Source organism: Cephus cinctus, unplaced genomic scaffold (assembly GCF_000341935.2).
Source record: "Cephus cinctus unplaced genomic scaffold, Ccin1 Ccin1_scaffold0153, whole genome shotgun sequence".
Classification (NCBI taxonomy): Eukaryota; Metazoa; Arthropoda; class Insecta; order Hymenoptera; family Cephidae; genus Cephus; species Cephus cinctus.
The window spans coordinates 23,465-46,764 of NW_014332881.1; the positions used below are offsets into that span (position 1 = coordinate 23,465).

Here is a 23,300-nt window from a genome sequence, read left to right on the forward strand (position 1 = left end):
TGCCGGTACTGCGCTGGTTTTTCCTTATGATTTTTATGCCGTTATTATATTTCGACATTAAACCTGCAGTAAAAATTATATGAACTTAATGATCTCTCACGTTACCACAGGTTTATGCTAAGCTTTGAAACTTTCCACGAACGGAACCAAACTGTTCGGCTACAAATAAAAAAGATAGTCTTTTGTTACCTGATGATGTTGCGTGTTTACTTGCGCAGCGCGCTGCCCGGAAACATGACAATAGCCCTTTCAATTAGTTTCCGGTCAGACGGAAGTTCAGCCGGGAGAGAGGAAGGACTGACGTTTCGATCAGGATATTGGTGCACCAGAGATCAATGAGGAGTCTCCGTGAAGTCGACTTTATGCTTTTTTTAAAGTTTCTTGAATAGTTTTCTATGGAGAAGTCTTCTTTTAGAAGCCGAGTTCGCGTTTGCAGTCATCGATTTTTACCTGGGCACCTATTTTCGGTTCCTTTTTATCTTTTATCCACTCGACAACTTCATTCAACGACTATTCAGCCTTCCGGCCCAGTTATGCTACCTTCCATTTTCTTTTCAAACATAATCTCCGTGAGCTCTCAGGAATAATAGTACCTCGTCACGCACTATTGCCTCAACCCGGTGAATGATAAACTTTTATATAGTCGCGCCAGGCCATATCATCAGTATTAGCTGTCAACAAATATTCATATAATCAACCATCCATTATAATGTACTATCTATTTCTACACGTAGAGGACTCCTATCCCATGACCTATCTCATGATAATATTATGTAGATAGATATATGAAACACATATTGCTCAGACATATTTAGTTATCCAGACGTCCTAGGCATTCTCACCAATGACAGCTCCACGAGGTTCTGGAGTCGCAATACGTAGTGCAAGCATCTCTAAGGTCGTCCTATATATTTAGGATCGGGGATCAATAAGCTCGCAGAACAGGGTAGAAAGCTGTGCCAGCGAAACAGGGCGCAGTCTCAGTATAAGGATGGCCACCCTATGGAGAGGGTAACGCGTGTCGAGGTTATACGAAGGTGGGGCGAGTATTCGTCAGGGTATTTCGCGCAAGCTCACGGTCCCGGCGGGCGCGAGCTTTCGGCGCTTTCCAGCCGAATGTGCCCGAGGATCACCGACGCTACACGAACCTCGTCTGCGCGTTCGCGACTACGACGGACCTACGAGGGCTACGACATGTCCTAGGCTGTGCGAGAATCTAATTTCTAAACGAGAGTTTACACAGGGACGATGTTTCTGTAGGCTGCGTGTTATTCTGCCTCCTCTGCCCGGTCCAGGGCGTGGTGCAACGTGCGCGAATTATGCTCGACTTCTGGCGCGCCTAAAACGACTCTGGAGAAAGCTCGAAAGTGACCAGGAACACCTAGGCCCCATGGCCTGATCGACCGAGTTTCATGAGGCTCCACTGCCCTGACTCGTCCAGTGAGTAGACCACCTATGCATATCCTAGAATATCATAACACACTATAAATCATATGTATCAACTCATATACTGTACTATATATCAATACCCGTAGTTATATAGCTGTATACATACATATACTATATATGTATACCAGACTTTATATCCTTTTCTAACGTCGCTCTTCCTTTCCTTTTGTGTATCTGCTTCTGCCAACCTGCTTGTCTCCGTATCTATATTTTTGCATGCTAATTCTTTCTGTCGAGACGTTTCCTCAAGGGATCGATCGAATGCGACTCAACGGAAGCGGAAGAACGAGGATTACGGAAATGACGCTGATTTTTCTCGCATTATTCTTTATATATATATATATATATATATATATATGTGCCTTTTTTTTCTTGGACTCTGCGACATTTTTACTTACACCATTAACATACCATTTGTACGAGGGACTTTGCCATGGCTCGGCTCTCCATTTTTTTTAAAAGTGCGACATTTTTACTTACACCATTAACATACCATTTGTACGAGGGACTTTGCCATGGCTCGGCTCTCCATTTTTTTTAAAAGAAGTGATTCTTGATTTTCTTATTCCGCAGGGTTTTCTACGACAGTTTTCATTTGCATTTACCATTGTACGGATTAAGTACTGTCCATCGTCTTACCATTGTCGTTTGCTACGTGCTTCTCATGTAGGTAATATATTGCTGTTACTAACGTACTGTATTTCTATGTGGCTTTCGTAACGCTGCTTGCACTATAGTTACAATATATCTGTATATGTATTATAGTATTGTCACTTGAAAGCATTGTTGAAAATAATTGTTTTATTCTCGTTATAAGCGACTGGCATTAGTTCCTCCATAAACGGTATATTTATTCATGCGATATCCATAATTTCTGGGTGTGATTTCTAAACAGATATATCCTCCTTTACGAAATATATTTTTTACTGTTTGATGAATGGCGAAGAGTGTTTGCAATCGTGAACTCTTCGGTTTAATACTTTTGGCGCAATTCCAAGTTGCGTGTGGCAAAGACTTTCCTATTAAATGTCTCAGGTGCTTTATGCTCTTGAGGGTTTTATGGATATTTGAATTAAAACAAAAAAAAACGAAATGGCCTGTCACTCGAAAAACTTAAGTGCTCGTTCAGTTTATTCTTGATTCATAATGGTTCATTATCGAGTTTCTCTCAAATTAATTGTGCCTTACTTGTTAGAGGGCTTGGAAAAAATCACTTCTTTGGCTACGTTGAAAATTTATTGCTAGCACTGAGAGCATAATTGTGTCACACTCTATTGCATGGAGATTAACAGGGACAACGATACTCGTAGCAGCGAATTTCAGAACGTGCCCTTTATTTTATTTTCAACCTTCTGTCATGTTGGTAGAACGTGGCGCTGTTTTCAGTTACGCCAGAATGTCTCAAAGGAATTTAACGGTATGAGTTTTACTACTGTTCCCGTTATCTATTAGTGCACAATGGAACCAGTTGTTTTGCTTGTTTTGCAAGTAATCTTATATATTTTTTATTTTTCACGTTAAAATCTCTGAGATTCATCAGTTTTTGCTGATTTCTCGATAAAGGTTATGGCTTCTTCTCGGTGATAGCTGCCGTGTAAGTCTGGTTGTCTACTATCAGGCTGATGAAAATTTATCCATTTTTAAATAGTAAATGACAGTGATGTTTTAGAACTGTTTACATCTTTAGATTTTTCTAATAAAACACTTTATATGCCTCAATATATATTTTGTACTTGGGCATACAAATGTGTGGTGTCTTATAATCTGTCACCGAATAAGATAACTCAATGAATTAATTCAGATCGGTTTACAGAAACAGTTTGGGCTACAAATGGAATAATATCATGTAATGTTTCATAATCTAAATAAGTGCATCTTGACAAGAATAAGTTCTTTAATGAACGGTCAGTCATATTAGACTCAAAGAAATGAAATCCAAATTGGTTTATTATATCAGAAGCAATAACACCAATAGCGCAACAAGTTAATCAGTATATATTAATAAGAATGACTATTCGTAGGAGCTTGAGAAGTTGTGAATGTATTTCAGTGGGCGTGCGGGGGTGACTGGAGTGATGGGATGGGGCCAGAGCCCCATGGAGTTCGGGTAGACCCGTCTCCAGCCCAGCTCCCCAGCCCCCTCCACCATCGTAATCGCCACAGCCCCTGCCAAAGACGCAGAGGGCCGCCTCGAACGCGATGGAGGCCACCACCACCCACCAACACAAGGAGAAGGAGCCACGCGTTCACAGGCCGTGTGCCTTCGACAAGGTATTTTGAAGACCAGAGTTTGAATCTCTTCGCATCATGTATATTGTTCACATTATAATTATTCATTCCTTTAGATGGAGGGGCTGGTGCGGGAGATGCAAGACCCTGAAAATGGGGTGCCCGTGCGCAGCCAGAAGCAATTTCTTACCTCAATCCCGTCAGCGTTCATGGGTGAGTGCCATCGGTACCTGCGTTGTCCTCTAAACCTAAACGACCAGAAGAATTCAGTAGGATGGCTGCGTGTTGCAGGTTACGACCTTGTCGAGTGGCTGATCGACCGACTTGCCATCGAGGAATCAGGTACGGTCTTGACTATTTCTTATTTATTAGCTTTTTTTCTATACTCTTTTAATGTCGATACTGCTCACCTCTCTATGTATCTAACGTCTTCTAAGTCGTCGTAAGAGCTTCAGCCTTTTGAATTTCAAATTCTTCTCTTTTATATATATTTTTGTTATATTATATCTATGTTGACAGTAGAGGCGGTCCATATCGCCAATCAACTTTGCCAGTATGGCTATTTCTTCCCAGTGAACGACTCCAAGACTCTCACCGTCAAGGATGATAGCTCTCTCTACAGATTTCAGGTAGAATACCTTTTTCAGCATCTTCAATTTTTTGACCAGTTGTTACGATATTTGTGATATGCTGTAATTCGTAGAATTTAGATAACACGTTATTTAAGGTAATAATTTTATTCAATGAAAATAAAGTCAAATCAGCATGCTAGTATTTTTCCAAATCTTTAGACACCATACTATTGGCCGTGGCAGCATAGAACACCGGATAACGTAGAGTACGCAATATACTTAGCAAAGCGTACCTTGAGAAACAAGCAACGACATGCCCTGGAGGATTACGAAGTGGAGGCTCTTAATAGTCTTCGAAAGAACTTACAGAACAAGTGGGACATCATTCAGTTGCAGGCTGAGGAGCAGGTAAGTAATTAATTTTTTTCTGTGTATAAATTTTATATTCGATCATTTCAATCTTTCTCTTTTCAGATTCGATTATCCAAGGAGCGTAAGAAGGGTGATAAGATTGTCAGCGACTCTCAGGAAAGAGCTTTCTGGAGAGTATATAGACCACCACCAGGATGCCTAAGCAGTTTGGAAGTCGTGCCAGTACCGACAAGAGCACGGCCAGGCCTACCAAGACCTCCACCGAGGAAACGAACTCTGGCTGACTTACAACGGGAAGTGAGTCATCCTCATTGCATACAATAATCATTCCCACAGTAACAACATTACTTATTGCATAATTCTGTTCCCAAAGGTGGAGCTTCTGAAGAATAGTCTAACGCGCACCAGGATCAAAGTCTCAACTGCTATTGAGAATCTAAAGTCGTATTTCGAGACTTATATGGAGTACGATCCGATGATCGTGCAACCTCAGCCTTCTAATCCTTGGATCACAGATGATCAGACGTTCTGGCAGCTCAACAGCCCTTTGTAATATTTAAAATATAACAATTAAACGAGTAATTTATACATTGACAAAATAATTGGATAAATCATACGTTTAATGATTTAGGGTGGAAGTTCCTACCGAGAAGCGCGTGAAAAGATGGGCCCTCTCCATGGAAGAGTTGATGTCTGACCCGACTGGTAGGTATAAGTTAGAAATACCATAAATGTAGCAACTCAGTAATTGCTGTACTATCGAATTACTGTTTCGATATAGGATGATGCATTATCTTTCCATACTTTTTTGCCACATCAGGTTTACAAGAGTTCACGAATTACTTGAGGAAGGAGTACAGTCATGAGAATATACGGTTCTGGATGGCGGTGAAAGACCTGAGACGTAGCTTCCAGGCACAAATACCGGTGAAAGTCAACGAGATTTTTGAGTGCGTAATTTCTCTCGTTTTTTTTTTCTTTCTCGTCTCATGATCCTCCGTTTGATCTGGGCTTGCCATTTTGAAAGTGGCCTTTAGATTCTATAAGCGATAATATCGATAAAATACGTTTGGACCTAATTCATTTCACAGAGAGTTCCTGGCGGCCGGAGCGCCATGTGAGATCAATATCGACGGGAAGACTATGGAGAAGGTTCACCAGGAAATGCGAAATCCAACCAGATTCACATTTGACTCAGCTGCTGAACATGTCTATACGCTCCTGCTCAAGAAGGATTGTTATCCTCGATTTATACGTTCGGAGCACTATAGAAACTTATTGGCAGCCGGAGTGCAGCCGCTTCAAAAAAAGAGGCACGTGATTAATCTCGATAGAAACTATATTCGCAAGGAATTTGATTATATACTGATCAAATAATCTATGAACATTGTCATTCAGATTCTTCGGCTTTGGCGGTCAAGCTAAGAAAAAGATCTCGACGACCACAGCTCCAATACCAGGAAGTCTCCAGCAGCAGCACGCTGGCATCGGTGGTGGCGGAGGTGGTAGACGTCGAGGAAGTGATCGAAGTCTCTCTGGATCTGCGCATGAACTAGCTATCTGTGGAGTTCGGGATGTAGCGGCAACACCTAGAGTGCCGCATTCGCACAGCCAATCGAATCTCACCGATATTCCTTACAGGTAATCCCTCCGATCCAGAAGACTCAATTCACCCAGGAGTCATCAGCCAGAAGAATAGGTTATCTACCTCGATTCCTTTTCCGTAATTCCTGTATCGAATGAGAACTGGCTTGATCCCTACGGTGTTTTCAGGGGAGATCTGGCTCGCCTCGTTAAGATTTCTTCGAGGCCTAGTCCACGTAGAACTCAGTAAGTTCTCGAAAACGCTCATCTGCTTCACGTTTAAGACTATCGTACTGTCGATGCTCAACGGCATATCTTTCACGTTTAAACTCTGTCTTCGATGTTTTGTCAAATGATTTCCCATGCCCTGATGAAGGTTTTTCCACGTCCGATGATGCAGGACTTGGGCTTTAAAAAGTAGGAGGGGTTCTTCCTTTCTTCGCCTTCCTGTTTCTGCTTCTTTTACTTTGAAACTCAATACCTTTTGAATTTCTTCAATAAGTTTTTCCTGTGCTCTGTCTTTTGCAAGGCCGTTGCTCGGATTTATTTTAATGTTTACACAAATATGTAGCAGAGACACTTTTTATTATTATTTTTTATTTTCTGCCAAATTTACTTATACGTTTTAAACATTCATTCGTGAGCAGAAAATATTCATATCACCTTTCAATTCGTTATTGCGTTACCAATAATTCCCTTGGACTTCTCTCCGTCTTTAATTAATTGTTATATAATACTTGTAGATCAAATAATGGCGTCCCTTGCACATCTTTCTTTTTTAGTATTAATCTTATGCTAGAAACATAATATTTTATTTCTATATCAATTTACAGTTAAATGTTAAACACAACGAAAATGGAGTTCTAGTGCGGGCTTTCAGTTTTCAAGCGTCTAACACGTGGGGAAGATAAAGACGTTTTTTTGGGTCAAGTCCAATTCGAGTAATAGTGTTTACAATATTCTTTCTCTGTGTGCTGTCGTATTTAGTATCTGGGGCCTTGCCTGAAGGTTTTTTCTATTGAGGCTCCTCATTTCTTTGCGCACCTTCTTTGGACTTACAAATGGTTTTACGTTTTGAATTTTACACAAGTCCTAACCACGAAATCTCTTGACGTTGGATGGATGCATGGTTGTGTGGGGAAGCGTGTATAATTCGTAATGTACAATAGACTAGCAACGGTAACACCAAGGGTCATTAGTGAACATGAATCAGAAACTCATTAAATGAAAATCTCAAACTTATCATGCTTAACAATAATAATTTCGCTTCAGAGAAGGAATTGTTGGTATACTTAGATATCAATGCACTGCATTGATCCTTCATGATATATTTCAATATTATAGGCTGATGACTGTCATTGTTATATTTCAAGTTTGTTTTTAGATATGTTAAGAAGAAGATGATATTCGTATTAGACATCTGAATTTTGATTGCTAATGGCAAGGTATTACCGTAACAGACTGAAACATATAATGAAGTTCGTGTTGTCAGGGATGCTGGCGTCCCGGAACCGGCGACTCGCCCTATGGACGACGTGTGTCCATGGGATGCAGCGCCAGGGCCAAGCAGCGAACTCGCATCCTCTGAGTCGTTCGAGCCCCCAGGTCAACCATGCAACCCTGCAAGAATATCTAGAAAGAATTCGTCCCAGCTAGACTCTTGCAGTTCCTCGTCGGACCTCAGTGCGGCCATAATGGAGGCATCGGATTGTCTAAGAAAATCCTGTGCACTGCAGAACACAATGTCCAGGAACTATTCCGCAAATTCCAGTGCGAAGATCAGACTTGGGGATACGAGCAGACCGCCTTCTTGCAAGTACTCCTCACCACAGCAGTCCTTTGATCTGTCTTTGAGTGTCGCTGAGAAACCGGAACCCGTGGAAACAGTTTTGGAGGAGAGTTCCGTTTCAAAAGTTCGTGAAGCGACACCGGAAGAGACTCTACCAAAGGAGATTACTCCACAGGAGTCTGTCCCTAAGGAGATTGCTCCAAAAGAACTCAGACTAGCCATGGCACCACTAATAAGTATCAGTGCCATTGTCGGCGACCTGGCTGAAGATCAACCAGACACTGAGGACATTCAGGTCATACTAGAAGAAGAGCCAGAATCAGAGAACGTAGATGTACCGAAGGGAGATGAGAAAGAACCAGAGGAACTGGAGGAACAGAATGTAATCGAGGAGAAAGATGACAAGATTAAAGAAAAAGAATCTAAGGAGGAGCAAGTGAATACCGGAAACGAGGACTCTGCAGAGGAGGCTCAGGTCGTTCCTGTTTGGGAACCAGATAATCAGGAGGAATCGGATGCAGCTACTGCGACACCTCAGGAGCAGCGAGACAATAATGTTAACGAAGTGTGCCCATGGGAAGACGAGTAAGTATTCAAACATAATCACTTGTTATAGACCTTAAATTATAAGATACCATTTTTTTTATTTTTCAGGGAAAATTGTAGAGTGGACGCACCCTATGTAAAAACCTACGCGACCTTAGGCTATTTGTAATGCGGCCCACCGTATCCGAACGTTTTGCACTTGATGAAACAAAAACCTCACTATTACAGTTTCCACTATTCTCACACACTCTGCAGGCCAGCCGAGTGTCCATAACTTGGTGCTGAAACTTATGGTGCTCGTAGCTAATCGCGGTCCTGACCTTTCACCCAGAGACACGCGCGAAAATGTACGAGCGCGCTTATACTCTATAGAACAATGATTATTAAAGTCAAGATAAAGGGACAATTATTCTTAATCTAATGAAGAAAAGAAATCTATGCTTAATGTGCTGCTCGCGGTACGTCTTATCGGAGAGTTTTAAGACGACACGTCACTCTTCCTTTTCATTCGTTGTTTCGCTCTCCGGAAATATTTCTACGTACGGCCTACAGGTTTCTATTCTGTCGCGTACCGCGGGCACTTGCACGCTGTATTACTAAGAAAAAAGATATAGAATTGAAATGTTACTTAGAAGGAAGATGAAACTTTAATTAACGATCGAAAGGACATTTCTTGAAAGCCACGCTCTTTGGGTGACTGTCAACTATGAGCCCTGTGACCTCATCCTAAGATCGATCGCTCGACCTTTCCTTCTCGATCGTTCTCGGGTAATCTCTGCGTATCAAACATTGAATCTAATTGTCCTTGATTCATTAATCTCAGTTATTAGACTACATTCTGATTATCCTAATGTACGTACGTGTTCCTTACTGTCTATTAGAGAACAGTAATTCAGAGGTGTATACCAAGTTAAGAAAGTATTTATTGCACAGATAAATCAGCTATTGCCGAGCTATACAGGCCAAGGTTGAACTGTTAAATGTTCTCGTGTACGTGTTAACCTGGTACGCAGGGATTATACGAATCTGTCTACTCTACTCTACTAATGTCTCGATGTGAAAGTCTCGTAATTCTGTGTAGGAGCGCACTAAATAGTAAAAAAACTATATCTTCGATATTGGTGTTCTTAGTCGTGTGGCTGTTCTCGCCTAAAGTCTTTAATAGCAAATGTGTAGATTTTAAACGGCGTAACGCCCATAAGCCGTGTTAAAAGATACTTAAAGTTAAACGTGAAGAAAAAATAAAAAGCTTAATAGTGAAAGGAAACAGTAGAAGATTAATGATGGCTCGAGGAGCTAAGAATGCCAAATGGGCAAAAAGAGAACGAAGAAGAAACGTCTAAAGTAAATGTTCAGAGATGGTGATATGATAAACGATGAAGGAACCTAGTCTAAAGAGATGTCACTTAGATATCGAATGACAAAGTTGAAAATTAATTCTAATCACAATTTTCTAGTCTAATTAAGGGTCTCCGGGAGCTGAGACTGCCCCAGGTCCTGGAGTCCTCAAAATAAAGCACCTTTCAAATTCAGATCCTTCGAAGTGTCCTGTTCAAGATGAAATACTGATGATCTTTCAACAGGATTACTTTGCTCTAGTTTGACTTAGCTGTATGCTTCGTTATTTATAAAATTTGAGGCATCCTCTTGATCCCGCGTTATGGACACTCGCGTGGCGTTAAGTGTAATTCACTAAGGTACTCATAACGAACCGTACTCTTAATCGGAGCTCAATTTAAGTAAGCAACTCGACGTCGTAGGTCGATCAATGATGAAGAAGTAACGTATTGCGAATTATGTGCTTACAAGCCCCAGTGTGGCTAAGATGGCAGTTGAATTGCCAAATTTTGTTAGGATATATATTTAAAGGAAAAAAAAAAAATTAAACAATGGGACTCATAGATTTAGTATCGTAGCCCGAGGCGATTTCTTAGGTTTTGGCAGAATTCAATCAAAAAAAATGAAAAATCCAAAATGAAAGAGAGATATACGAATAAGAAAAAAGAAGGAACAAACGTACAATATGAAAATGAAGAAATTGTACTTCAATAGTCGAAAGCCTCGCTCTGTACCTCAATTCTTCTTCTTTTTCTTCTTCTTCTGCTTCTTTAACGCCATCTTTAATGTTATCTTATCGATAGGGGCACGTATCTGGGACTTTTTAACTACTCGATTACTTATCCTCGTAAAAACTGTATGTATATATCTCGATTACGTTTTTGCCGTGGAAGACTGATATCGTACCTGAGAAACGAGTCTTGCAGTAATCTCGGTTCCTAATTAATTTTTAATTACCTTGTGTTAGTTTGATTTCTCGATCGTGCCTCTTCTACATAAGTTTTCGCCATTTATCATTGGCCTTTTTTTAAATCAACCTAATATTTTTGACTTTTATACATCGCTTGCGTGTACGCTCTTTCTTTTCTCTTTGGCCAGGAAGTGAGTGCATGAGATAATGGAAAATTAATATAATGCTTAAGAAGAACGAATATAATATGATATATACAACAAAAATATGAGAAGATCCATGAACTAACCTGTCGTACGCCACGTTACTTCCGACGCAGTAACGAACCATGGACGTTGAGTAGTCAAAATAGAAATACAATTAGAAGTAAAAGATGTGAAAGAAAAAAAAAAGGAAATCTTTACTAAAGTTATGAGTAGGCGGACATGCTTAGATAAAGGCATAGGATGTATGTACGTATGTACGTCTATTCATGACTAATGGTTATTATGATGATAAGACATGCTAGCGGCCAAGTGCATACGAGTTACATTCGAGCCGATGTTTTAAAACGAAATGAAAAAAAAAGAGAAACGTTATTTAGATAGTCGGTCACGTTACTAATATAGAGAAGACAAAGCTTTAGTGTATATAGTTTTGTAAAGTGTTATAATCTAGCGCCGTCGTCATGATGATAAGCGAATCTGATCCCTGGTGATCATTTGTCGGACACGAAATACTTAACCGTTTCGTTAAATATATACATAAATATATATATACATACATAACGTAAGCTGTCATTAGAATGTCCTAATATTAACATTATAGTGCCATTAAATTGATTATAGTATTGATCGGATCAAACTATATCTGTTATATATATATATAATTTCCAGTATCTCCCGTGACCTATATTTTACTTCGCTTCAGGTTGGTTCTTTATTGCATCGATTCTCTTTTCTTACAGATAGATTATTATGGGTTTCTAATTTTCATTATTTCTTCTTAGTAACAACGGCAACGGTGCGATGGGCAATTCGATGGATAGACCAGACATTTATCCAGACAATAGACACTGGCTCCTTCCTTTCCGGATATTTCACCAATGGCGTCACAGACTTCTCTGAGGAATTATTATTTTTATGGTGAGAATTTGACTCTATCGTTTTTAAACTTAGTGTTTTAATTTATTATTTATTTATTTTTTTTTTCAAAATCAGGATAAAATCTACTCACGGACACTGACAGATCGTCGTAGGACAATTTGGAGGATAACGTAGACAATTAGTCTGGCACCATTCTCCCATGCCAGGAATTCTTCTGTAGAGCTGAGTAGGAACGCACACTTGAGACCTGAGAAGTGAATGAGAGAAATCAAAATTGATTAATCATTATTGATTAACGGTGTAATATCATACCTGATAACTAAGGGGAATACATTGTTTGGAGAACGGTAGTCCCTGTAATACAGTAAGAACGGATTGTCCTGTTGTACAAACAATGGCGGAACACCTGCAGTACTAGTTACTATACTGACGTCGGCGCAATTACGAAAAGTCTCAGGGCGACCACAGCCCACAGCTTCTGTTCCGTTTGGACATGTACCCCACATATTTCCTGCATGAATATAGATACATCGTTAGCTTTCTTCATTCTTGCATTACTTATTCCAGATGGCTACTTACCTGTGAAGTAATTCCATTGAATGACACACTGCGAGCACGTCACGTACGGCGGCAAAGATACCTTGTAGCGGAAAATGGCCTTCTTCTCAGTTTCCACCGGAATCTGGAAGCGGACCTCCTTCGTGCCAGATATATAAAGTGGATACCTGCAGACGTTAAAAGGCTGTTATTGGAACCTGGTGACGTATTGACTTAAATATTATTTACCTGTCGAAGCATTCTTGCGATGCCTCATTGGAAGGATTGTTATTGGGACACAGATACATCTCGAAGCGACCGAGATGATTAGCTGTGAGTTCGACTTCCACGTCAATTTCCTAAAAAGTCATATTATCGCTCAGTTTCAATTTTGATAATTCTTATTATTTTAGCTTTGCTGTATTACCTGTCCTACTGTGTAATGTCGTACTATCGTCCCTTTGGCAAATTCTCCACCAGCCTCGTGGGGTCTTGGTTCATTCAGATGATAAGCATCTCCGCACATACCGCACTGTCCTTGATTTTGAACCCATTGTACTGTTCAAAATTTATCTTTATTATTACTCTGGTACAGTCATCATAATTCGTATCGAATGCGGTCGCCAAATTGTATCGAGTTTTTTTTTTACTTTGTATTTATATCGATTACTTGCATTGAGCATAGTTCTAGGATTCTCTTGTATAACTACAGTTCTGACATTAAAAATTCCACGTTCATAGCTTACCAGAAAGATCATGTTTTATGAAATTCTTTGGTGAACGGTTGATATAATTTCTATATTTAGAGACGTATTCGTGAATAGTTAAACAAATAAAACGAACCTGCGTACCCGCCGCAGAAGAGTTCGTTGTCATTGTAATTAACCGGATTGGGAAAACCAAAGCGCCACATGCTATTTCGAGATGGTGGATCCATTAGTCTTCCATGTCCATTAACACCAATCTCCTTTAGTATCTGGAAAATATTGTCAAAAAGGTTCCACGTCATATCTTAAATCCATAAAGTTTCTCTTTTGTAGGTAGGCATACCTGCAACAGGAGCAGCAGAATCACTCTGCATAAAACAAGAGGCCGTCCTGTGGTCATGGTTTCCTGAAACAAGATAAAAGAAGATATGTAAACGCGTGAAGAGACGATAAAAAGGCTTTGCATGGATTTAAAATATTCGCAGATACAAAGCCCGTACTGAATGCCAAACGTTATTTCACCATCCAGTAAACATTGAACAGGTATTCGCGCGCGCCTGCACACTGCAACTTCAGATACACTTGTGAAGTTTTATTGGGTTCCAACAGGAACACTATAATGTCCATGAGTCAATTAAAAAAAGAAAATCCTGATTCTAATCAGAACCAGTTCACATGCAAATGGGTTATTAGTAAGTAGTTGAATTAATATTTTTTAAATCCATTTGCAGCAACCAAGTACATTGACAGTCTACATATCCGGCTTACTCATTGATGGAATATTATGAGGAAATACCCTGGTGCTGTTGTCCTGTCCATTATCCTGTCAAGTAGGATTAAAGACAATTGAAAATCCATTATGACGTGTGCACGCACGACTTACGGAAGAAGGGTCCTTGGCATAGCACTTTGAGGGGCCGCGCCATTGCGCAATTTACAAAGTAATGTAAGTAAGTAGTTAGTTAAGGCATGTATCGTATATATTATAGTAAAGTGAGGGAGCTCGTGCCAAGCAGGTCATTACGACATTGCTTTCAAGATGGATTAGCATTGTCGTGAGGGTCAGTGTGGATGCACCTTTAGCGACAGGAACCATGCTTGTAAGGATGCACAACGTGTGACCAGAAATGCGTCGCTTCGACTTTGGCGAGATGTTAAAAACGCGAAAAACAACCGGTTGACCTTCGCTTCTTTCGACGAGGAGCAGAGGAGAAAGAGAGTGAAAAGTATCCTGGATATTGAGAGTGAGAGTAAGAGGAGGCAAGAGAGTGTGTCACTTTTACAGCCACACTCTTTTTCGCCTGGACTCTGCCGAATTATAGACACGGCCAAAGAGAAAGAGAGAAAGAATGGAAAAATGGACAACAATAACAAGAAGGGAAGGACTCTTCAAGAATTCCTAACGTACGGGCAACGCCCTTTTCATTCTCAGAAATATTTCTCATTCTGTATCTACCCACATATATACATACCTTTTGATAATTGGTACCTACTCCACAACCCTGGAGATCTTTCTGCTGCAATTTACCCTCCTTGGATGTTATACTTTGTTATTGAACTATTATATCTTGAGAGCTCTAACAATTTTTGTCACCGTATCAGATTATAAGAAACAGTTTTATTTTTATCATTAACATCAATGCATCAGATTATACTGTTTTCATAAAATTATTTAAACAATTTCAAAGCCGCTATGATTATCATACAATATCATAAAATTCATAAATATTTAACTGGACTGGTCTCAATATTTATGTAAAATCATTTTTAATGCAGAATCAATACTCTGCTGTTTGGCTCTTGAACACTTATCATTAATCATGCTGTTTATCATTGAGAGCTTGTAGTGGAATAAAAGTGAAAAGTCAAGGAATAATTTATGAATGAAAATCTACACTCTTGTACTCAGTAGATATGATAGTGTGTAAATCTGCAGTACTGGTAACGATGCAGACATTAAAAGGAGAAGTGTGAAGTAGTTTGAGATTAAATATCGGCGCAACATGAGACCGGGAATGCATTACGGTCCAATACTTCTTATTATTTCAATAGCAAAGTTTAACAAATGCCAATGGCTGAGGATATTCAACAAATATTCTCGTGAAAATAATGGACTGAACACCTGGCAAAGCTTTGTCATCCACTGATGTGAGATTGAAAACAAGTTATATTATGATAGTTTCTGTTGTTAGCGCAAATTAGATACCGCGTGATCGGAATGCCATTAAATTGCAATCAGTTGCATACTTATCATTCCTTTAGAATAGAGGTTAATGATTTTAGAATTATAATACGTCAATGTATTAATTGACTATATTTAAGTTTTATAATTTTTCGGATACCGTGATAAGAAATTTGACGTCATTAGAAAACAAACAGAAATGGGATGTGCCCTAGGATAATTAAAAAAAAACTATTATCCGTCAAATTAGGTAAAATACATAATGAGCTACTACAGAATTTAGGAAAGCATACATAATGATAATGATAATTAATAGTATTCCATTTAGTCATTAGCAAATAATAGATCATTTTATGAACTCATGGTTATGACGTTATAAAAAGTAAAATATCGCCAAGCATAAATCTTCAGCAGTAATATAAATTCGTACAAGGGTGCGACTAATCCGTAATAAGAAAAAAAAAGAAGATAAAGAATGTATATTAGTAAAATGTATTTTCTTTCCAGTTTTGCGGGTCGTTGGCTCTGTGACTGGTCAGGATAAAATGCCAAAAGGAGCAATCGAAGAGAATCAAGACAGTATCATCTTTCTGAACTGTCATGGCATTAAGCATGAAGCCGAGAGAAATAAAAGAAAAGGAAGAACTATGAAATACACTAGTTTCTTTAAGAACAAAGTTACCCAGTGGACGAAGGAATGAGAAATAAGAATCATGAACAATTACAGCCGGTAATGAAAAATTGACATGACTTACCTGTCAAGAGGATGTTTATATCGAGTCAGCCTATTTATCAAGAATGACAATAGAGTCCGAAAGTCTTGAAATATTAGTACAGTAACTGCACTTACCACGAACGGCTGTACGTGATCAGGTTGTAGATCGAATAATATTGGTCAAGATGCCGTTGAAAAGTTTATATGTCGGTCGCTGTTGTAATTTTCCCTCTTCTCGAGTACCTTCAGGCCGTCCTTGATGAACAGCTGAAATTCCGAAATTCGCCTTAGTAATTGCCAAGCAATTTAGTGTCGTTTCTGCGGGACGATATACACGCGAAAACCGGGAAGGTTCTGCGGTCAAATCGGCGCGCACGGTGGAGATATATAGTAGCCGGTCGAGTAGGAAGAGGAAGAAGTGGATGAAGATCAAGAAGAAGAATAAGACGAAGAAGTAAACGATGTGGAAGATCAAGAGAACTATGGGTAACAAGCTGCTACCACTGAACTACTGCTGAACTAACATGATTCTTTCCCGCCTGAGTCGATTATGTGCGCAATGCTCCCTGCGCATATAAAATACGGGGCCTTACACCCACCTCTAATCTGTTTCTTCTTCTTCATCTTCTCTTCGATGCAGGTGTTGGGGGGGGGGAGGGGGTCGTTCAGATAAGGTTCCTTAACGATATATGACGATTTAGACATGTTAGCTGGGTGACTGCAGTGCATGAGAAACTGTATTTAATAATCCAGAAAGATTTAAGGAATTTTGTTATCCAAATAATTTTCTTAGATAATTTGAACGTTTTTCGTGAAAAAAAGAATATACATTTATTTATAATATATATTTAAATTGTCAGTAAGTCAAAAGACCGCCGTGAAACGATCTCGCAACCGGTATTGCGTCAGAGTCGCAAATCAATTATTCCACTCAGTGATAAGTTGCGTTTTTGAATATTATAATTGCCATTACGGTCACGATGGTTGCCTTGAGGATAATTCCCATGGGTGTTTTGAGTTTCGCGACTCCCATCATCGAGTTCTTGTTAAATAAACAAATTTAATTATATATATGTATCAGGACGCGTGCTGCTTCAATCGCTATACTGACAAGTCGGATGAATATGCATAATTTGCAGTTGCATTGTGGCCCCCGGGCTCTACTGTCGATGCACCTGCAGACTGCATTGCGCAATGACCTGGACAAGTGCATTAGCCTCGGAGATGTATTGTCTCTCGTTATGCATGCGTGTACGAAGTAAAGGATCCGGTATGTTATTCGACAGGAATTAAAAAGAGAGTACAAAAAATATTGTCAAGTAGATGTATCTATAGTGTCAACTCCAGTTTCTATGAATAATAAACAAGCTAATAATCTTGTTCTCAGATTATTGCCCTCTACCATCGATAAGCATGGCCTTGTTCTCGTCTCACACGGTCATTTCAAATCTTGTGTCGCAAAACAGGAACAATTGTTTATTCAAAAATATTTAACATTCCTATACAGGACGGGCTATTTCTTTTTCAATATCTTGAGCGTGTATTGACCCAGGATTAAAAATTCATCTACTAGATTATGATCCACAAACAGCTTAGAATTAACAACTGTAAGTACTATGCAACATGAATAAATATTTGAATACAATTCAAATAATGAAAACGGCACGATAAGGGTACCTAAACGGATATTAGAAGCATCGGTGAGGTTTGTGACATATTGGTGCCATATTTAGTGACGGCGCCTACCGACGAGCAACCCGCCGTACGTTTATACATTCTAATTTTTCTATTTCGACAAATGAGGACGGGCTAGTTCTGTGTATAAACGGTTGCCTACGTACAGGCACACCCAAGCTACGTAAAGCCTATCGCGGCGTACTGTCGCGGACTTTTCGAACGGACCTTAAGGCTACAGCTGCTACTTCGTCCATCTGTAAAGGAACCTTGTGGTAACGTCAGATTTCCTGACAAGTGATTGTAACCAACGACCTTAACGAATTCCAGAGGAAAGTATCCATCATCAGAAGAACTCATTCGGCCCGTGGGAAGGAGTCGCTACATTTATCCGAGGACAGGATTGTATATTTTTTAGTGAAACATCAAGTTTTTGACGCTTTTTGAAGATGGTGCAGCAATATCAATCGCCCGTTCGAGTCTACAAACATCCCTTCGCTCTTGTTATGCTGGTCTGTTTATTTCTTATGTCGCTTATTCATTCATGAATCTTATCCTATTTAATTGATGGTATTTACTATACGCCTTATGACGAAGTTCATAGACGCGGAGAAGCTTACGTAATCTGCAAGAGTTGTCATACATTTTAGCTACGAATGAGAACTGAAAATGGCTTGCGGTTACCGGATTTTTATTTAATTAACAATAATTAATTTATAAGCCCAATTTATTTAATTTTGTTAGCTTGCATTTATTTCCTGTGACGTTTCCGTCGGCCTTGGATGCTCAAAACCTTTGAGATTGAATATTTATTATTGGAGCAACATTCTTCTTATCTTAACAGTGTCTTCTGTATCATATTGAATGGGATTTATGTTAATACAAAAAACCCTATTCTCATTTGTGACCGTATTATGGATATTAATGGAAATTGAGTCAGATTTTATGTACTGTGGAGTTTGTTTGTTTATTATATTTAAATATTTACTAAGGCTGGGTTTTTTTTTAAGGCATACGAGAAGCGATTCCCCACCTGCCCACAAATTCCAGTTTTTGTTGGCTGCGAAATCACTCTGGATGAGGAAAGTCAAGGGGGAGCAATTAGAACTACTGAAAGGAGGTGTAAACTTAATGTTGAGGCTCCATACATTTTAAAAAAGGTACCATTTAATTTTTTTTTTTAATTTCTTTTTTTATACAACTCCTGGATTACAATTTCAATTGATATCCATTGTATGCCCTATAAGGTATGTAGTATGTAATGCTTTGAAGAAGGACCATATTATTCAATCTACATTAAATATTATGGAGCACAGTCCTTAATAGTTAATTGACCGTTGTACATGGTTCAAAACAATCATAAAACTGTGTTTTGAAAAGACTACTTTTAGAAATTATAAATAACCTGATATATAAATATACTTCTTAGTTTTTCTTTGATACATCAATGTTTTACGCCTTAAAATTTTCAGATTATTGGCGTAGATTTTGTTTATTTCATCCAAAGGAATGTTTTGGATCGTAGAAGCAGTATTTTAGAAATTGAAGCATTTAACGAAAGCTTCTCTTCCCGTGTGAGCGTGATAGAAAAATGTCGCTATTTCGTAAGTATTAACCATTAGACGAGTGACGGGATATTTGAAATTCCATAAAATATTCATCACTTTCAGGTTCATCCTGAAAATTCAGAATGGACTTGCTTCGAACAAACAGCAAGTTTAGATATAAAGAATTTCTTTGGATTTGAGAACTCGATGGAAAAACTCGCTATGAAGCAATACGCTCAAAATATTGCCAAAGTAATTAATAATTTTTCTATATTCTATTTCAGTTGTTTGATTTCCTAATTTAGTAAAAAAATACCTATTCGCACCACTGATTTTCCTACTAATAATTTCAGGGAAAAGAGATAATCGAATATTTTGTAAACCAATTAAAAGAAGAAGGAATTACCTACGTAGCACCCTGGGTAGATCCACTTAAGCAAATTGATTTGAAGGATGAGAATTTGTAAGTTTAATATAAATAACATAATAATATTCTAGTGCAATTTCTATCGTAACAATATATTTTAGAGAAAGTGTTCAAGAAGAGGACAAAGAGAAAAAAGAGCTGTGCGTTGCTGAAACAAAATTACCAAGTACTCGAGGTGAGTAATTTTTGCTTTTAGTGTTTTCAAAGTGACAACGGAACATGCACCTTTAATATATATTTCTGTTGTTTGCAGATATGCAATTATCTTCAGATTACATAGAACGTTATTTGGGAAAACTGGACATGATGCAAGAGAGTCGACTGGTTCAATTGCGTCATAGCATAGAAGAACTTCGTGGCAGTTCAGTCCCACCTGATGCAACGTTACTCCGTTTCTTACGCGCCAGAGAATTCTCCGTGGAGAAGGCGAGGGAGATGTTGACGCAGTCCTTGCACTGGAGAAAGAAGCATCAGGTAGATCGCCTGTTGGAAGAATACGAGGCGCCACAAGTAGTCAAGGATTACTTTCCAGGAGGCTGGCATCATTTTGACAAAGGTAAATAAGTCGTAAGAAAGATAAAAATGATGCCAATCAACTCTATTATTGTATGAAAATTAATTTTTTAAATTACAGACGGTAGACCACTCTATGTTCTACGACTTGGCCAAATGGATGTCAAGGGTCTCTTGAAGAGTATCGGAGAGGACGAATTGCTTCTATTGGTAAAATGATACGCAATAGAAAACTTCTTTCTAGAAAACAATTAGTAATTACGTAAATGTTATTTGGCAGGCTTTACACGTTTGCGAGGAAGGTCTCTCGTTAATGGATGAAGCCACGACGGTATGGGGACACCCAGTTTCGCAATGGTCGCTTCTTATTGATTTAGAGGGATTAAATATGCGACACTTATGGAGACCTGGCATTAAGGTACGTACTCATTGTTGATTCGTCAACGTGTACTTTTATTAGGATAATTGTCTGTCAATATTCTAGTACTTGGAATGACCTTTCCCTGCCACGACACGATAAACTACTTTTTTTTTTAACCGCTGTTATGCAAACTACACGCTGTTCGGTCGATACGTAATTCCTTCCAGTGATCCAGTTTAGCTGCTTTAAATAAATGAATACTTTTCTTTTCCAGGCTCTACTTCGTATCATTGAAATTGTCGAGGCAAATTATCCAGAAACGATGGGCAGAGTCCTAATTATACGTGCACCACGTTGCTTCCCAATACTCTGGACATTGATAAGCACCTTTATCCGTAAGCGTCAACATTGGAAAACATAAACTCACGTATAGTTAACAATTCTTTAGATTAATTCATTCCATGTTTATTTTATAGATGAGAATACACGAAACAAGTTTGTATTTTATTGCGGCACCGATTACCAGGAACAAGGCTCGGGTGGATTACGAGATTATATCAATCCGGACTTCATTCCTGACTTCTTGGGTGGACCGTCTGAGGTAATACTTGTTTCTCTAATAAGAAGTACACTGTATATTATTTTTCTGAGAAGCGCAAAATGTCTCGTTATTGCCACACGATTAACTTTAGATAAATAATAAGTTCTATTGACTAACAGGAAGGAGTTTGTGAGATCTACGGTATGGTACCACAACGATTTTACATATTCGACATGACAGCAGCCACTGTAAGATACGAAAGAACAAAAACAAAAAGCAAAATAACAAAAAGTTATTAAAAAAAATGTTGTCTGTGTCGCACAATTCACGTTTGGTCAATTCAATCATTAAATACAACATAAAGATACACGTGCTACGTGGGTTAGTCAGAAATATAGATATAGTCTTTCGTATCACTTTAGCACCCGGCTCGATGACCACTCATTTACTATGTTCAACAAAATTATAGCCAATATCCAAGATTAATTAGATTTTATTCCTCAATGAACAGACTTACATCGTCGAGGGTGGCGTCGTTCCCAAGAATTTGTACAGACTTGACCTGGAAACTACATCCAGTGAGCACGAACATAGTCTTTACCACTCTATTAGCTTGAGCCGTGGTCAGTCACATCATGTTGTCATCCACTGCGATGACCCAGGTGCTGTTCTTACCTGGGACTTTGACGTTATGAGACACAATGTTCTCTTCTCTGTTTTACATCATACTAAGGATAATGAAATTGATAGAAACCCAGGTATCCTATCTTTCATTTCACTTATAAAACTCATTGAGACTTTTCGATGGCTTATTATAATAATTTCCAGCCAACTCTGAGGTACCGAGTCCATCAGAACTTGAACTAGCTATGACCAAGGAATGGAAAGAAGGCGTCGATTGTGTTAAAGTTGAACCCAGTGTGATTTGCCACGACGGAGAAAGCATACAGGTACGAGGAATTCATTAATTAGTCCTCTTTGTCGAGTAACAAAGAGAAAGCTAAGTGTTTGCTGCTTTCTTGTCAGGGTACTCATATAATGCAAGAGGCAGGTCTTTACATCCTGCAATGGCAACATCAAGAGGAACCTGGAGAATTTTTACCATCTATAAGTTCTCATAAGGCTCAGCTTATGTATTTCTACGAAACACTGCCATCGGTTCACTACAAGTAAATAGAATTTCTAAGGAAGGGCTTTTTATACAGGTAAATAACAATAATATAATAATTAACTTTTCAGAGGATCTATGATGAGCCTACAATCAGCCGTAAGTGGCCGGTCTATTGCCAGTTCATCACTGTCCAGATGAGAAGTCAAAAAGGCGAATGGAGCAATGACGGCTCAATCAACTTCGCAAGATAATACAAAGCAGGACTAAAAAAAGAAAATGTTAACTATGGTTATATGTTATTTGGGTGGTGAGACAACGTAGACCTGATAAAAAATTATTTTCATAAGCAATCGTAACAGAACTAGCAATAATCTGTTGAATCATTCCGTCTGAGAAAGAGAGAGTGGAGAATTTTAATAGGCAAAATGATATCCGATTTTGTCATCAGTTATGCAGGATACTTGTCTAGTATTTTCAAGCATTTAGTATTCCTAATGTATGTCAATACTTTCTGAGCATCACATTAATTCCACGGGAACTCAGTATTAGCAGTTAATAATATAGAGAAGACTAGAATCTAGCTCTCCTATATGCAAATCGATATTCTTTGTTAGATCTTTTAGCATGTGCGTAGTTGTCAATTGCAGAATTGTATTCCTGCTATCGTACACTGCATCTTTATTTTTAATACGAATGCTATTAATGCTGTGCCGAAGTCTATTTTCGTAAAAGCCTATATAAATGAGACGATATAAAAAAAGATGAAATAGTATGAAAAAAAAAAAACATGAATTTTATGATCTTGAGGACAAATTGTATATATACAGATATTATATATGAATATTGTGAGATATATTGGTGTAGATACGTCGTATGAATATCTTTAGATATTTTTGTGCTTGTTCGGTGTCAGGTACATTGATAGAAATACCAATGCGTGGTAATTTAGAGATTTAGGGAATAAAAAAGTGAAAATATGATTTATGAACAAAACAATTGTAGCGTCCAATATCTATAACGACAGGTCTCGCTTACAGGGATCTGATATAAGCATAATTTATCTGTAAATAAAATGTATCCGCCGTTGATTATTCAGTAGGAAGTATTGTAT

General features: G+C 38.6%; 3 protein-coding genes across 13 annotated transcripts; 2 read left to right on the forward strand and 1 right to left on the reverse strand.

Moving 5' to 3' along the window:
• The first annotated feature begins 192 nt into the window (after window positions 1-192).
• On the forward strand, window positions 193-10,535 carry LOC107263475 (regulator of G-protein signaling 11). 7 transcript variants are annotated; one of them, XM_025080717.1, is made up of 15 exons: window positions 193-1,440; window positions 2,023-2,119; window positions 3,500-3,720; window positions 3,795-4,020; window positions 4,198-4,307; window positions 4,470-4,658; window positions 4,725-4,919; window positions 4,996-5,171; window positions 5,254-5,327; window positions 5,443-5,572; window positions 5,714-5,935; window positions 6,021-6,263; window positions 6,396-6,452; window positions 7,699-8,580; window positions 8,650-10,535. In XM_025080717.1, the coding sequence occupies exons 3-15, from the start codon at window positions 3,649-3,651 to the stop codon at window positions 8,708-8,710; spliced, it is 2,637 nt and encodes an 878-aa protein (XP_024936485.1). In that variant the 5' UTR covers window positions 193-1,440; window positions 2,023-2,119; window positions 3,500-3,648; the 3' UTR covers window positions 8,711-10,535. The 7 variants fall into 7 exon arrangements, with proteins under 7 accessions (XP_024936485.1, XP_015586206.1, XP_015586210.1 ...); XM_015730720.2 differs by lacking the exon at window positions 2,023-2,119 and having other exon boundaries at window positions 3,795-3,891; window positions 3,970-4,020; XM_015730724.2 differs by lacking the exon at window positions 2,023-2,119 and having other exon boundaries at window positions 3,795-3,891; window positions 3,970-4,020; window positions 4,201-4,307.
• Window positions 10,536-11,718: 1,183 nt separating this feature from the next.
• LOC107263477 lies at window positions 11,719-17,693 on the reverse strand. Its single transcript, XM_025080773.1, has 9 exons — window positions 16,151-17,693; window positions 13,462-13,524; window positions 13,255-13,387; window positions 12,839-12,969; window positions 12,661-12,770; window positions 12,454-12,599; window positions 12,187-12,385; window positions 12,005-12,121; window positions 11,719-11,891 (listed from the first exon to the last, which is right to left on the reverse strand). Exons 2-9 carry the CDS (start codon window positions 13,516-13,518, stop codon window positions 11,774-11,776), a joined length of 1,011 nt encoding a protein of 336 aa, XP_024936541.1. The 5' UTR covers window positions 13,519-13,524; window positions 16,151-17,693; the 3' UTR covers window positions 11,719-11,773.
• Window positions 17,694-17,829: 136 nt separating this feature from the next.
• LOC107263476 (protein real-time) lies at window positions 17,830-23,291 on the forward strand. 5 transcript variants are annotated; one of them, XM_015730726.2, is made up of 16 exons: window positions 17,830-18,201; window positions 18,700-18,849; window positions 19,162-19,293; window positions 19,360-19,488; window positions 19,590-19,699; window positions 19,765-19,838; window positions 19,917-20,219; window positions 20,298-20,386; window positions 20,457-20,594; window positions 20,812-20,932; window positions 21,014-21,138; window positions 21,258-21,326; window positions 21,590-21,836; window positions 21,907-22,028; window positions 22,105-22,247; window positions 22,318-23,291. In XM_015730726.2, exons 1-16 carry the CDS (start codon window positions 18,139-18,141, stop codon window positions 22,385-22,387), a joined length of 2,085 nt encoding a protein of 694 aa, XP_015586212.1. In that variant the 5' UTR covers window positions 17,830-18,138; the 3' UTR covers window positions 22,388-23,291. The 5 variants fall into 5 exon arrangements, with proteins under 5 accessions (XP_015586212.1, XP_015586213.1, XP_024936523.1 ...); XM_025080756.1 differs by lacking the exon at window positions 17,830-18,201 and adding an exon at window positions 18,350-18,368 and having other exon boundaries at window positions 19,379-19,488; XM_015730727.2 differs by lacking the exon at window positions 21,258-21,326.
• The last annotated feature ends 9 nt before the right edge of the window (window positions 23,292-23,300 follow it).